A 16,253-nucleotide genomic window follows, 5' to 3' on the forward strand; every position below is an offset into this window, starting at 1 on the left:
CCTTTCATAGATCTCTCTTCCTGGGTGTGATTTATCCTGCTCTTAAAGAATCAGTTCTCTCTCAAAATGCTGACTTGAACAGGGGAAAGGCAGATCATAGAGAGTTAATTCCTTTTGTGGGATTGTTGTGGGATATTTTTCCTTTTCAGACTTGTGCACTGGGGTCCAGCTGGCACAAGCTGAGAACCACCTCTGTGCTGAAGACACCACCTCCCTGTCTGGCAGCTGAGTTGCAGCAACTGGCAGGAACTCCAGTGTAAATCCCAAGCTTACTGCCTTAAAATGACAGGAATTGGCTAATCAGGAATGACATGGGGACACAATATTTTCTGTACATCTGCTCTGAGTTGGGAATGCGATTCACTGTATATTCAATGAAGTGTAGGTGTGCATTCATTTCTACACTCACAGAATAATTGTCAAAAATGCTTCATGTCTATAAAATGTTACCAAAATGGAACCACATATTTAGAACAGTGATTTAATCTTTTAATATGGTGTCCTGTAAAAGGGATGATCACCCAGGCTTCCTGCTGCCAGAAAGGACAGTTCCCGGGGTTGTTGAAGTGAAATTTCCGGACAGTTTCTGGCCAGAAACATGAACACAGGTACCTGGGCAACTTCTGAAAGTGTGCTGCACATGCTTCTTAGCAAATAAAATTTCATGCATTGAAAAATTCTTTTAAATAAAATCAGGGATTTTTTTCCTTGAAAACGTCAATCCAAATTCATAAAGTGGAAGCTGTGTACAGCACCTGACTCCTTGCTCCGTTTGGACAGTTCTAGACCTTCACTCATCTGATGATTGTTCCTCCTAATTTCCTGTCTGTGATGCCTTGAAGTGGCTACCTGAAAACAGAGGCTAGACAAGATTGAGAGAATAAAAGCAGGTATGTATTTGAAGGGCCTTCAAAGGTACACCCTGGGCAGTCAAAAGTCTATGAGGGGCTCCACCCAAAGTGGACGCTGGGTCACAGGTTTTTCACACTTTCATGTTTGGTCCATTTGCATATCAGGGTGAAGTCTCCGATTATAATTTCAGGTAGTGATGTAATTACCCCAAGTTTGCTCCTTCTGTCCAGAGTCTGAGTTTACATATTTCAGGACCTGGGACAACAAAGTGTCCTTGAGTCCAGGCCCAGAGAGGGTTTGTTATGTCTAACCAAAATGTGAGAACAGTAGCTAAGAGGCTGTATGAAGTTTCAGAGTTACATACTAGGCAATACAGGATCTGAAAAATATAAAAGCTAAAATCTAAGACATGATCTGAGTTCATTGTCTGTGCACATCCACTGTACTGCAATATTCTCTTCTAATTATCCTCTCATAGCTAATTACGTGAATTTCTAGCGAGGTGTTGTGCTGTCTCTCGACTTTTACAACACTATTCAAATGCTTTTGGGATCTCATTAGTGCTCTGGTCACGGTCGTAGCCCTTTTGTTGTCCCTGTTGCTACTCAACGACACTATTTTGAACACAGTAAGCAAGAGCTGTCGGTAATATTTTAAATTTTTGCAGCTCCTCAGGTACCTGGTAAAGTCTAACATTGGTGTTGTTGCTGGTGAAGTTCCTTAGGTTCCAGAGTTCTGAGAGAAAGGTTGCCCATGTTCCTGCTTGTCACTGATATATTTTAGGTGTATTTAGTGCTGGGATACGGTGGAACTTTTGCAAAATCAGCAGATAGGCAGGCTTGACATCTGCACAGGTTAAGCATCTGCAGTAGTGTTTTATTGTGGTTCAGGTAAGCTGCTGTGATTAATGCTTTGTGTCATGTACTGAAGGAGATTAATTCACTGTAGAACGTGCTCCCTTATCAGGTAGAAGCAGGAGGAAGTCCCTGGTAGTGCTGAGCAGTCTCTCCCTGTCAGCAGAAGTGTGCTGGGGGGCTGTGGGGGTTGGAGAAGACTTTGCCATATATACGTTTCTCCCATTCTGCAGAAACATGCTGGTTCTTCCTCTACTTAATGATGCAATTCGTTTCTAAAAGTTTCTGAGTTCAGAAGGAGATTTGAGAGCTCAAATCCCAATGTCTCAGTTTAAACATTTCATTCTGAAACCAGGTAAGTGCTCTGGAAACCAGTGAGCCACAGCCTCGGCTCTGGGGGCATCCTGTGTCACTTCCACACCCCAAGCATGCAAGAGGAGCTGTACCCATGTACCAGACTAGAAATGAAAGCAGGGAAGAACACAAAACCAAGGTCTGCTAGGGAAAGGAGGTGTGAAAAAACGGAAGCTATAAAATCCATGCTTCCACCATTGTCCTTGGAGGGAGCCGTACAAGGGTTAGGTTATTATCAGCCTTTATTTTTAGAGTGGTTTTTGTGGTGGAAGATTTAAAATAGAGTGTGAAAGTGCTTTAAGTAATGGCATAAAGATGTTGATTTTATTTCCGTCTTAAGGATGCATTTATTTAAATATTATCGCTGCTTATTTAATTTTAAAGGGCCAAACCTTTAGATCTGCACAGAGGAAAGAACTTTGGTCCTATATTTCTCAGTGTTTCCAGATTTTCTCTGTATCTATTCGCTGTGTGTCAGCTTTGGTTAGACATGTATTTAGAAGGATTGTAGAGGAGCTGATTCCATGACTCTTCCCATGAATTCCAGTATTAATTTTATTTTGCAGTGCACATTTATTGGTAGTCGTTTTGCTGAGTTTTTCTCAGGTAATAAAATAAATTAAGCAATTATCATTAGATTAAGAGATATTTAATTTTATACAGCATCTATTGTATGTGTTTTTCCCATGGCAGCCCTAACACCAGGCAGTATTCACTCCAGCATAAATGTGTTTTTCCTCCTTTAAACTTCTATGCAATTTAAACGTTTTCATCCCACTGCATTAAATTTGCCTTTTAGTAACTGCTTAGGAAAAATTACACATTGGATTTTTTTGATGGCAGAAGGGGGTCATTTCCTAGGCAACAGATTTTAATGGCACAAACAAGTACTGTGCAGCCATGGCTCTACTTCTAAGACGTACTTCATAGTATTTAAAGCATAAATTCTGATGTATAAATCTTTCAGGCAAATGGTCGGGCTTTCTGGCATGAAACAGTTGTAGGAAGTATTACAAAACAGTTGAAAGTCTTTGGCCTCCCAGCTGTAACACTGGAAAGTAAGAATACTTACCCAAAAGCCCATTGACTTTGGGATTGTCAGTGTTTTCCAGTATTCCAGTTGTACAAGAGAAGAGTTCTCTGCACTGTTTCAGTCTCAAATATTGACAGAACAATGGATCCCAGTACTGATTTATTACTCTTTAAAATGTTTAAGCCACACCAAAGTTGTAGTCTAGCCCAGGCTGTCAGCAGTGAGTGCTAAGTTGGGTAGCTTACCAGAAAGCCTTTTTAAAAAAATTGTTTTAAAACGTATACATATATACATATATATATATCTCTATTTGTGCACCAAATGTTAGTATGGATAACGTGTCAGCATAAATAACTTAATGGAAACTGTTTGTCAAAAGGAGCATGTAAAACACGTTTCTGTAATACACTGTAGGTTGTTTTTTCTAGTTAAGCTGTAAAATTAATTTCAGATCTTTCAGTTGTTTGGAACATTGCACCTCAAGTGCAAAACTAAATATAAAAATCTTCTGGAATGGAAAGTCCTCAATTATAAGGATTTTTTGCATCTGCTTTACAGGTAAAGTGTGTCATCTCTGTGAACTGTACCAACTGGAACAGTGATGCGGACTAGTGATAATGGATTTTGCAACACTGAACACTGCTGTTGGCAGTAAAGTTAATGAAAATACCAAAAATATATTTAGGGTTCCAGGGAGGTTAAGTTTCCTGATCTTCTGTGTATAATGCAGAGACTTTGAAAGAAGCATGAGCTTTGCAGAAATCCATTTTGGAACTGGTATCTGGTACCAGGAATAGCTCCACTGGTATCAGTGAAATAGTGCTGAATGTGAAACAGCCCAGACTTACTGTGGAATTTGTGCCTTTAGAGCTGCAGAGCATAAACTAATAGTGATAATTCACATTCTGTAGCCAGCCCAGCCCTGTACTATCAAACATGGAAGTCACCACACCAGTGACTCCTGTCCCACAACCTGGAATCCAGAGGTACCATCTGTTGGGCCCTGTGCTCAAACCCTGCAGTCAGCCTTCAGACCTGTGTCCTAACACTGAAAATGGGTGAAACACTTGGGGTGACAGGACCACAAAGCAAACATGGTTTTAGAGGTTGTAGAGGTTTGTTCCCTCCAGCTGGAGCCTTTGCTCAGAGATAAGGGACTCTTACGTCAATACGGTGTTTATGGGGGTTATGGAGACGTGTTTTTCTGCAGTTATGTGTCTGTATTGTGTTTGACTTGTCCTCAGACTATCAGAGCCCATAAATAGAAAACTTAGTCTAACAGTAAAACTGTTTCTTTTGTGCTTGTTGCTGCCTCTTCCATGGAGCACAGGGAAGTATTCAATTTTAGATGCAGGATTTATTATTTGAAGATGAATGTTAGATAAAGTTTACTTCTGAAAATATAAAGGAGCCTGGACTCAAGTGCTGAAGGAAACAAATGTAGATAAAGTTTGGACAAACATGGCATGTTATGACTTGTGCAAATGTAGTGCTTTCAGCTTCAGAGGGCCCCTGAGGACAGAGGGAATGAAGGCTGCTGGGATCCACTGGGTAATATCTAGGACTGGTGGCAGAAGAGCCACAAATGGGCTCACGGCCGTTGAGCCATCCCCTTTTGTGTGTCATTTTTGGGGTTTGCCTCATCCTCTGGTCAGCTCAACTCAACAGACAGTCAGGAGTTGAGGAGCCAGCCCTGATCCTTGAGTGTTTTGGGATGTGTGGTATCTGTCAGAGCAGGGCTCTCAGCAGTGCTGGAGCCTGAGCACTGCTGGAATGCAGCATCCATATGAGGAAGTTTCCCTTCTAATGTCAGATGTAATCATCTAACAATATCCTTTAGCTGGAATATGCCTATAAATACAGTGGGGTTAAACACTAGGGAGGCAGAAAGAAGTGGTAAACTAAAGGACAATGTTGGCACAAGAACACAGAGGGATCAAGTGGCCTTGAATAAATTTAGGCTGGAAATTAGGAACACTTTCCTAACAATATGGTCCTGGCACAGACTACCAGAGGTAGTAAAGAGGGCAGAAAAAGCGATTGTTATTAAGAGAGAGCTCAAGTTGTTTATGAAAGGGATTGTCCACTGCAGTGCCTGCAGCTGTAGAACCAAGTTTAAAGAATAGATAAGGAAGGCCCTTTAAAGGAACTAAAATCCCTTCTTTTCAGTTTGTTTGCACTGTCTTTGCAGTGCCACCCCTTTATTGTTTTTCACTTCTCTTTAATATTAATCTTTTTTCAGCTGCAGGAGTTTTTGTAAGTAAAGATGTCACCTGTGATTTTTCTCTTTCAGATTTTTTTCACCACTTCACAGCACACTGACACTCTTCTCTTATCTCTTCCCATTATACTACAGGACAGTTTTTTTGGCAAGTGCATTAAAAGCTTATGTAGAGAAGTATCACTTAGCAGAAAAAAATATGTATTCTTAGATGTCTTTTACTGCAACTTAGCAATTGGAAGTAAGCCAGCATTTAACATTATTCCTTCTCTCAGGATCACTCTGAGGCATTCTACAGAGGATGTTTTTGAGAGGTTTGGCAAGACAGTGACATATTCCAGTGGTGTCCCTCTTTCTGTCAGAAATAACTATAGTATTGCTGGGATGAAGGGTGTTTTTATCTGTCTGAAATCCTTTCCACTCAGCTGCCTTAGGAATGTGCCATGTTGCAAAGTGCTCATTCCACTGCTAGCTAGGGACTGGTGTGAAGGTGATTTTGTAGTGGTTTTGTGGATTTAGTTGGATCTGAACTGTCTTCTGATATCCTGTAAGGGATATCCTGTCAGAAAGAATTTCTACTACATCTCTGCTGAGAAGTCAAGAGCAGAGAATGGGCTCGTGTCTGTAAAACCCTGCTTCAGTCTTGAGACCTAGGAGAGATTGGTTGCTTGGGGTTTTCCCCAACTCCTTGACAATTACTTGTTATTCAAGTTTGTATGTATCTGCCTGCTAAAGTTTTTAGAAACTGTTCCAAGACTTGTTTTCCTTACAGTGCCTCATCTTGATAGTTCAGAGAAGTGGTTTTTCATCTGCAAATATTTTCTTGCCCCCCTCAAAAAAAGGTAAATAATTGTGTCCACTCTTGGTTTTCTCTGTGCACTTGTACAGATGATGAAGTGGATACGATAGCTTCATTAGAATGGCAAGCATTCCTGATTCAGACGTACTGAAGTCTGCTTTACTTGGTTGATGAACCTTCCTCTGCTCAATGCTCTGGATCTCGGTGTCCTTGGGCATGCGATATTTCCACATGGATTGACGGATACTGAGCAAGCCCTTTCATGTAGGCTCCTTAGGCACAGCATGTTTGCCTTCCTGTGTTTTCCCTCACCGACTGCTTGTCATTCTGGAAGCGTTCATTCTGATCTTGTATCGGAGTTACCATTCTCTGTTCACATTCAGATTTCCCTGTGTCTTATTACGCTGCACCCATCGAGGCTGGAGCAAGGAATCTTGCTCTGTTCCTTTCTTACTGAGAGAGTTTTCCATTTCTGTTTCAAGAACATGTTACCAAAGACAGCTTGTTTTGGGTTGTGGCCAGGTAACTGTCTAATTACAGAAGGTATTTGAGCAAGTGTAACTGAGGGCAGAATTGGATCCATTATGTTTCCCTCCAAGTTGAGAGAACGGAAATAAGATTTGAACACAACAGGATATTGTCCTGCTTTGATTTTAAAGGATTTAAGCAGTGAGACAACCAATAAATCCACTGCATGACTGTTTCCTAGCACAGTTAGTTGAAGCACTGCCAAGCTTTTTCAGACACTCACCCCAAGTTTTCTAATGCTTACTCTGATCTCATTACCTGTTTAATTCCTTTTTCTTCTGCACCTTTTTTGATGCAGTTTCTTATACAGATGGATTGCTGTTCTCTGCATCTCATCTGCCTCTGATAGATTTCTAGGCCTCTTCTTCCCTATTCACCTCTGTGTTTTGGGTATTTCTTTGCTCTAGTGATTAGCTACGTAGCTTGAGTTATTATTTGTGTGGTCTCATTTGATTTGTGTCCCACATACCTGGTTCGTTGCAGCTTTACCCTCTTGTTTTGCTAACAGCAACCAGAGAACTGTCTGTTCTTTAAACCCTGTGTTGTTGATTCTCCTTTTTCACATTATTAAGGACTTTATGAAACTAGACCTACTGCTGATCAGTGTTCAGCCTCTGAACTTTTTGTGCAGTTCAGCTTTCAAATTCAAAGAAACCCTGATCTTTTAAGCTGACCTCAGTTTATTTCTATCTGTGCTTTTTTGCAGATTAGTTTTTCCAGTTAGGAAAAATGTGAATTTAAAACTTCATTAAATGCTTTACTAATATCCAGATGTAGTAATTCAGATACACTGCTGTTCCTCTGTTTATTAACTTGATAAGGCTGTCTGACAATGATCTTACTGATCATTGAGAGAACTGCTAAAATGGAGGAGCTGTGACGATTTCTGCATGTGGTGTGTAAATGGTGGTTGGTACTTTGATATTTTGATATATCTGCAGATCCTGACCTGAGGCCTGAGAGTCTTTGGCCCTCAGTGTTTTTTCTAAAGCAAAGCAGCACTGAGATTCCTGGGGTAAGGTCTGGTGCTCCAGTTGTAGGGTTGGGGGTCCTTTCAGTCTGGGCTGAGCTTGTACCATATTCTCTCCTTGTGATGACTTCGTTATTAAGAGGATCTCCTTTGGACAGTGCAACAGGACAATTGTGTCCTGCCCTGGTTTGCAAAACTGACTACAGACAGAAATTCCAGTTGCCCCATAGCAATATAGTAATAGAACATGTGTCTGGAAAGCCAAGCAGGTTTCAGCATCACTTCCCAAATCACTAGGATGCAAATGCTGCAAGTGCCACCAGAGCGGCTCTGGCACATTGTGTCCCACACCGTGTGATTTTTTATAAATTCATCTTGTGAGCTTCTCTGCTGGCTCACAAAGCTCGAAAGCACAGAGTAGCTAATGTGTGCCCAGTGTCAAGAGACACACCAGGACTATGTGCATCCTACTCCACACTGTGCATGAAATTTTAATACCTAATGAGCTGTAAATTGCTGTGCTGGTTTGTGAGAGAAAATTCCCAATGAGACACAATTTACAGATCTCTCACTGGATTATCAAATATCTGCTTTACTTGTCAGATTCTTATCTTTGAGTTGAGAGGACTGCTCAGTTGTGTGGGATTACAGCAAATGTGACTGTTACAGATTGTATTGGAATAGACCTGATTTCACTGTCAGACAAAATGCTATTGTAATTCTGTGCTGCTGACTGGGAGATAAAAGGTGCAAATTAATTGTCTCACTTCCTTTTTTGTTTGTTTTCTTTTTTTGCTTTAATAACATCTCTTGGCACAATCATGCTTTCCAGCTACATTATAACTGAGTGGATAACAGCACGGGTGTAAACAAATGGAAAGCACTATGAAGTTTGCAAATATTCAGAAAGAAGTGTTTAAGATCCGTGTGGCCAAACCTGTTGACTGTGTACAAGCGAATGCACATTTTAAGTGTCATACAAAACATCCACAACTTTTAAGGGACAAGTGAAGGCTGTTGTTAAAGTTGCAAGACTAAAGTGCAAAGAAGAGTGGTAACGTAAGTTGACTTTTCCACTGGCTGCTGTGCCTCTCTTGTTTTCTGTCCCAAGACTTTTCCCAGAGGACTAGAAGGCTCCTGGGAGCAGGCTGGGCAGACCCCAGGGAAAATTAAGTAGCTGCACATCCAACATACCTGCCAAAATAAGGGGATGAAGTTTAGATCAAGCAGCTGTTTGAGAAGTTCTCAGGGTTAGCTTCACTTTTACATTTCCACCAGACTACTGCAGTGCTGATGTTTTGGTCTTGATCCTGGACCTCTGCAGAGGGCACTGAACTGGGAGAGAAGCTTCTTTTGGAAGCTCGACCCTACTTTGAACTTTCAGCAGGTATTGAATGAGCAGGGGTTTGTTTACATCCTCAGGTTGAGGAGCTGGCAAGCTCCCAGGGACACAGGAGCATTTCTACATCCAGAGCAACATGCTGGTCATGCTGGCTGCTAAAAGGGTTGGGAAAGCAGGATCTTGTGGAGTTACCTGCATCTCATTAGGCAACAGGAGAAGGATTTCTGTGTCATAAGCAGCCTGTGCTTTTTCCAGCTCTGGAAACTGCATGGGAACACTATTCCATGAGGCTGTCACTTGTGTCTGCCCTGGCACTGTTACACTCCCTGTACAAGAAATATGCTGGTTTCTCTGGATTTGGTCAAACATGACTAAGAACAGCCTTGTGATAACACAGTAAGTCTTCAAATACAGGAGCCTCTGAGAAGTATATTCACAAAGTACAGTCTATCCTATCAACCATTTCAGCTGGCTGGAATTCCTGCTTCATGGTAAATCTGTGGACACCATCTTCCAGGAATGGGGATAATCCAGATCACATAAACTGCAGAAGAAAACATTTTGATTGATGAATCCTGACAAGATCTAAGAACCATAAAAAAGAGGATTCACTTTATTACCCCTGTAAATTCTGTGAATTTTCAATAGATCATTTGCCAGAAGTATGTCACTTGCCTGAAGACTGCTTCCAGGGAAAAGGACCTGGGATAAAACAGAATACAAAATACAACAGAAGTGACTTCTGTTGTTTTTCGAGCTGACTAATGTTGACTAGAAAAGAGCCTTGATACTTGTGGACAAAGCAACAGTTATATTTTTATGTGGTTTTCTCTGAACCAGGAACATCACAGAATCACAAAATAATGAGGTTGGAAGAGACCTCCAAAATCATCGAGTCCAACCCATGCCCTAACACCTCAGCTAGACTAAGGCACCAAGTGCCATGTCCAGTCTTTTTTTAAACACATCCAGAGATGGTGACTCTACCACCTCCCTGGGTAGACCATTCCAGTACTTTATTATTCTTTCTGTGAAAAACTTTTTCCTAATATCCAACCTATACCTTCCTTGATGCAGCTTGAGACAGTGTCCTCTTGTTTCTGTCAGTTGCTGCCTGGTGGAAGAGACCAACCCCCGCCTGTCTGCAACCTCCTTTCAGGAAGTTGTATAGAGTGATAAGGTCACCTCTAAGTCTCCTTTTCTCACACATTCATGTGTTTCATTCATTGTAATAGATCTTGAAAGGTATGGGATGATGTAGCTGGAGTTAATAAGGAATTATTGTGAAATGCATAGAACTTGCCTCTTCATTCATGCCTTTTTTTTTCTTTTTCCCTTCCCTTATAGCTATTTTGAAACAATCAGGTAGAGCCAGGGATGCAGAAAAAGATCAACCTGCACAAACACTTCCCAAATTTCATATAATGAAGCTGATCACAGTCAGGAAATTCAGTAGAATCTCTCAACATATTACACTTCTAGTAGGAAATTACTTCTCCTTCCTACCAAATTTTAATGAAAAAATGCCGAATACGGGTGACTTCACATGGTTCCCTGTGTGGTGGTTCTTTTTTGATTCTGCATGAATTTCACCTCCCTGAAGGTTGTATGGAACAGCAGTTTGAGGTGTTCTGTGGAACCATTTGCTAAGAAACTGCTTCACACTTTCCTGCACATGTGTACAAATAGAGAGAGAGGCATAGAGAGACATTTCTAGATTTACAGCACCTTTCCAAACTCTTGAAAGTTTTTAATTCAGGTACATTTCTAGAGTTAGATCAAAGTCTGTATAATCTTTACCCAAGTGTGCAGCTACACATTTCTAATTTTGAGGTATTGAGAATGCCTGTGACTAAGAATATATTAGACACTTTTATATTTCTCCTCCACACTTGTATTTTTCAGGCCCGTTCCAATGCACATTAAAAACATTAAAATTGATCTGTTACTTACTTGGCTGGCACCAGACTTTAGCTGGCCACTTATGCGTGCTTTGGGAATCGAGTCAAAAAACGTGCAAAGTGCGAGGGGAAGAAAGTGTGGAGTATGAGAGAAAAAGGACAAAAGTGCAGAAAGAGAGAGTGCAAAGTGAGGGGAAAAGTGCAAAGTGTGAGGGGAGAAAGTGCAGAATGATGGGAAAAGTGTGAAGTGTGAGGAAAAAAGGGCAGAGGCAGGAGAAGTGCAGAGTGTGGGGAAAAGTGCAAAGTGTGAGGGGAGATAGGGCAAAGTGTAAAGGAAAGAATGCAAATGAAAAAGTGCAAAGTGTGAGGAGGAAAGTGCAAAATATGAGGAGGAAAATGGAAAATGGGAGGGAAAAAGAGCAAAGTGAGAGGGGGAAAAAGTGCAGAGTGAGAGAAAAAGGGCAAAGGTGCAGAAAAAAAGTGCAAAGTGAGGCGAAAAGTGCAGTGTGAGAGGGAAAGTGCACAGTGTGAGGGGAAGAAGTGTGAAGTGTGAGGGGAAAAGCGTGAAGTGTGAGGGGAAAAGTGTGAAGTGTGAGGGGAAAAGTGTGAAGTGTGGGGGAAAAAGGGCAAAGTGAGGCAGGAAAAGTGCAGAGTGTGAGGGGAAAAGTGCAAAATGTAAGGGGAAAATGGAAAGTGTAAGGGGAAATAGAGCAAAGTGTGAAGGGAAAAGTGCAAAATATGAAGAGGAAAAGTGGGAAGTGTGAGGGAAAAAGTGCAAAGTGTGGGGGAAAGAAGCACAAAGTGTGAAGGGAAAAAGGTTCTGAAAGTGAAGGGGAAAGTGCAATGAGGAAAAATGTTCCATGTGTGAGAGAAAAATGTGAAAAGTGGGAGAGGAAAATGTCCAGAGTGTGAGGGAAAGTGGACAAAGTGAGAAGGGAAAAGGGAGAGGCCTGAGGGAGAGAGGAGGATGAGGAGCTCTTGTCTTCTTCAGCAGGAGGTGTCTCAGTGGCACGAGTGAGTTGTGTTGAACATTTAAATTGGCCGGATACCTCAGGAAAAAGGAGGTATTTTTATGTTTGGCTGGTTTTAAGTGTTTTAGTAAAGCGCTACCGAGTGACCCCATAGGGAGGGAAATTGTAATTAATCAGATAAATTAGAGAAGAGGTGTTTGAAGGGGAAAAAAAAAAAATTTCTTGTGCTGGCAAACTCCAAACCCTGCAGAGAGAAGGCTCTCACTGAGGGCTGTAGCTGCTGACATGCCTTCTGCTGTGCTTATACAGATGTGAGTTCCATCCCAAGAAGAGACATCAGATCAAATTTAACATGGCAGTAGTGAGTGAAAAAGGCAAGCCAATTAACTCTACAACTTGAAGTATATAAAGCACACTAGATATTTTTGGAAGTTTCATCAAAATTTTAGGGCTAAGGTAATTTTAATTAAAAAAAGCCAAAAAAAGGAAAGGAAAAAATGTGAATTTGTCATGTCTCTGTGTCTTTGCATTATGTGTCTCTTGTCTCTCTGACTTTTTATGCCTAAACACATCATTAAATCTTTCTATTATATATCCAAGATAAAAGATGACAACTGTAATGGAAACAACTGATGACATATTATTTTTTTCTTGCCAGTGTCTGTGTAAATGTGTAATATGTTTAAGGAAACAGAGAACAAATCTTAGCACTTAATTGAGGCAATTTTTTTTTATGACTGTCCACCAAGGATCATCCTCTCCGCAGTTGGCCTCAGAATATCATTGACATTGGTCACAAACAATCTACTCTTTTAATATCCAGGACACAAAGCCCCTTTGACATCTGCCATCTCCGTTCTGCAGACAAACTCTCAAGGGTGCAGTATTGGCTGTAATTGAACTTGCTAATTGCTTCACTTTCTGAAATGCTGACTGCTTAATTGGGATAGGGGAAATAGCGTTCCAGAGCCATGGGCTCAAGCAAGTGTGTAACTCAGAAGCTGCCTAATTATACGTGTGAATAATGCTCGCTGTGATTTATGATAATACCAGCAGCAATGCACAGGAGGACCGTCTCCATCAGAAAAACAAGGCCCCTGTTTGTCAGGTACACTCTGAGGACTGAACACACAGAACACTTTGAGAACCTTGGAAGCGACACCTGCATGAATCAGCCTATCTGTATAACAAAATGCAAGTAGCAGCTGTCCTGTTCAGATCTTAACTGTTCTTTCCTCTGTTGTTTTACTTGGTATGGATAAACACCACATGCTCTGCCTAATCCTAGTAAACTTGGTGCAGAGTGTTCTCTCAGGTGGTTTTTAGGTCAAGCTAACTCCATTATAGCACCTGGTACTGTTGGCATTCTCTGGTAGATTCATGCGGTAGAAAAGTTGTTCCTAAACCTTTAGTTTCATGAAAAACCTCAGTGGTGGGGTTTCCTTCCTGATTTTCACCTACTTGCATTTTTCTTGTGGAAAGGAAAGTACGTGGGCCTTCATCTCTGGATGATTCGTTTCCCTATAACAAACCAGCTGTGGATTGCCCTCATATTACAGCCTTAAAGTAGTGGATGGACTTGATGTCTTTATTTCCAACCATCTTACAATTGTTGTCATAAGAATGAATGTTAACTGCATTGCTCTGTATTGTCACTGCCTTTCTTGTCTAATGAATAAGTTCTTTTAGTGCTGCCAGCCTTGGGTTGTTATGAAAATGAGGATCTGCACTTAAGACTGTTACATCTTTTCCTCTCTGAGCAAGAGCCAAGTCAGGTCCAAGCACAGATTTTAAGTAAATGCTTTACATGCAATATTTGCATCATGTGATTACAAGCTTTAAAAAAAACCCAAAAAACAAACCAACAAAAAGAGCAGGGTTGTCTGCTACTTTTAACAAGCTAGGAAAATATGTGTAAGTTTATATGTTTTAGTATAAAAAGGGATTGATCCTGAGAGAGTAGCAGCATCAGGAGTAGAACTGAAATCTTCAATTTTTCAATGCTATCAACAGGCAAATGAGATTTTGCTTTAACTGACTGTGTAGAATATTTTGGGTTGGGCACAAGAGGTATGAAATTCTCATTGTTGGGAGTCACCAAACATGTAGTTCAGAGATACAGAAGATCTGTTTTACTGTAGGCAGGAGCTGAAATAACTAAAGATATGTGGTTGAGTAAATCAACAGATGAAACCTAGACAAAATAGCAAAAAATATGAGGCAAAGAGAAGTGTCTCATATTTGTTCAGTTAAGCAATAATCTTCAGTTATAGGCTACTGGATTTCTTTTTAGTCTAAATGTACAAATTGACACCCTAAAGTCAACTTTATGCAGAAGGCTTGACAGCAGAAGTCCTCCTGATATAATAAGAACAGCTCCGCTGAGATCAATGGGGATATTTAAGCTGAGGATAGGACTCAGCTTTCTAATTTGACAGCAGCATATGAAATGATCATTTCTGCTGTCACTCCAATGAGATATGAATTAGGAGACAAATATAAAAATTACAGAGCAAATCTAAGTTCCCACTTGAAAGGTAGTTCATACACACACTCAACCAAACTCAAAAGAGATCAGAGTTACCTGTGTTTGTGGCCCTCTACAGGTTTCTTGGTTTCCTCTGGAAAGAGTATTTTGTTTTGTTCCCCAAAGACCCCTTTCCTTGATGGGCTTAGATTTATTTTCTCTGTTCTTACAGCTTTCTGTAATTCTGATTCCCCTATGCCCCTGATTTTCTGTAGATGCTGATTATGAAGTGATTTATCTTTGTTACAGCTAAAGGGCTATGTGTTACCTGCAACTTGAATGGCTGAAAATGAGGTAGTAGTAACAAAAGAATATTTGGATAACTAGGTGAAGGCCAGGCTGATGATTATATGCTCTTTCACATGTGCTTTTGTGTAAGTGTGTATTGAATTTATCTGCATATCACGAAATCTGCAGTTGAAACTAATTGGTGCTTTCCCTGGGTCTGTGTTTCTCTCAGGACAGATATCCGTGGATGGATTTATGCGGTATCTGAGTGGAGAAGAGAACGGCGTCGTTCCACCTGAGAAACTGGATTTAAATGAAGATATGTCTCAACCACTGTCACACTATTTCATCAACTCCTCACACAACACCTACCTCACAGGTACAGCAGTGTTGGAGAGATCTAATTTCTTATCTTACAGAAATTCTGAGCATATTTTCAGTGGTAACATAAAATACACTACAAACATCAACATTAAACAGATGATGGAGTTTAGTCTTCAGGAAAACAAGGGTGGCACTTGATTTTTGTTGTAGCTGCAACACAACTGCATCAAATATACTTTTTTTCACAGGTGAGCAGCAGTTCCGTTATTCAGGTAAGGCCTGGTCAGAAGCCCAGTGAAGTCCCTGGAAACTTTCCCTCAACTTAGATAGGATTCCAGATTAAGGTCCATCTTTAGGGAGGAGAGTGAACGTTGTACTTTTTATGACAACAAAGATAGCCAGACAAGTGTGCAAAGCAGAATACGGGAAACGTCTCTGTAGCTCATAAATTTGCCCCTAAACATTAAATCTGGCAGTTTGTTGTGCTCCATGAAATATGCTTTGATTCAGAGATTAGGGAGGTTCCAACATGGCACATAACTTTCTGACAGCCCATAAATGCAAGGAGTGGAAATCTGTTCCCTGACACTATCTAACATCTGAGCTGAAATTTTTAGGTGCTGTCATGTTTTTAAAAAGGCTGAGCACCCAGAAGCTCCTGTTAATTAGAGTTACAGTCTGAACTGTACTGACTGCACAGCAAGGTTATCAATGCTTTAAGACTCAGAAAAAGCTAAGGCAGTTTATGAATTCAACTTTTGGCATTCATTTACTAGTCCAAGGTTCTGTCAACTTGTGAGAAAATAATTGTAAATTTACTATTTTAGTTTGGTTTACATAGGAACAAATGTTTTGGGCAAGTAGATGTGCACAGGGAATTCTCTCCTGTTTGATTTGATGTTTGCTTTGTCTTGTCATGTTTGCTAGTGACTTAGCATTATGTTAAATTTTAAAAAATGATGCTTCACGGAGTGCTAAAAATGTGGCTTATGCATAACCTAGGCTTTTTAATGCTATTAACAGACTGGCCTTAACTGACCAACTCCTTCAGAAAGCCAGCATGCCAAAACATAAACAACAGCAGGCAGTGGCGATGCCCAGTTTAAACAGACCTCATGGGAGTTATTTTCATCTGCTTTATGTTTGTTAGAGCTCTTTCTCCAGCACCTTTGCGTGCTTTCAGGGAGTGAATGAACTGTCATTGTTTCCATTAGACACCATTTTTCAAGGGTTTGTATCTCGGCTGTAAAATGTGTTTTGTGCTAGAACTTGTCACATAAGTATTTGTTTTGACAGCTATTTTCTTTCTCTGAATTAAAAGAAAAGAAAATCAGTGTGGTCGCTTTTAA

At 40.6% G+C, this 16,253-nt stretch overlaps 1 protein-coding gene across 7 annotated transcripts in view; it reads left to right on the forward strand.

Moving 5' to 3' along the window:
• The window catches only part of PLCB1 (phospholipase C beta 1), a 382,634-nt gene that overhangs the window by 261,439 nt on the left and 104,942 nt on the right, over nt 1-16,253 (forward strand). For all 7 annotated transcript variants that reach the window (XM_069008957.1, XM_069008960.1, XM_069008958.1 and 4 more), the window contains one exon: nt 14,813-14,959. In XM_069008957.1, coding sequence (XP_068865058.1) covers nt 14,813-14,959 — 147 coding nt within the window. The remainder of the gene's footprint in view (nt 1-14,812; nt 14,960-16,253) is intronic.

The sequence above is a fragment of the Aphelocoma coerulescens genome, chromosome 3, assembly GCF_041296385.1.
Source record: "Aphelocoma coerulescens isolate FSJ_1873_10779 chromosome 3, UR_Acoe_1.0, whole genome shotgun sequence".
NCBI classification, from domain to species: Eukaryota; Metazoa; Chordata; class Aves; order Passeriformes; family Corvidae; genus Aphelocoma; species Aphelocoma coerulescens.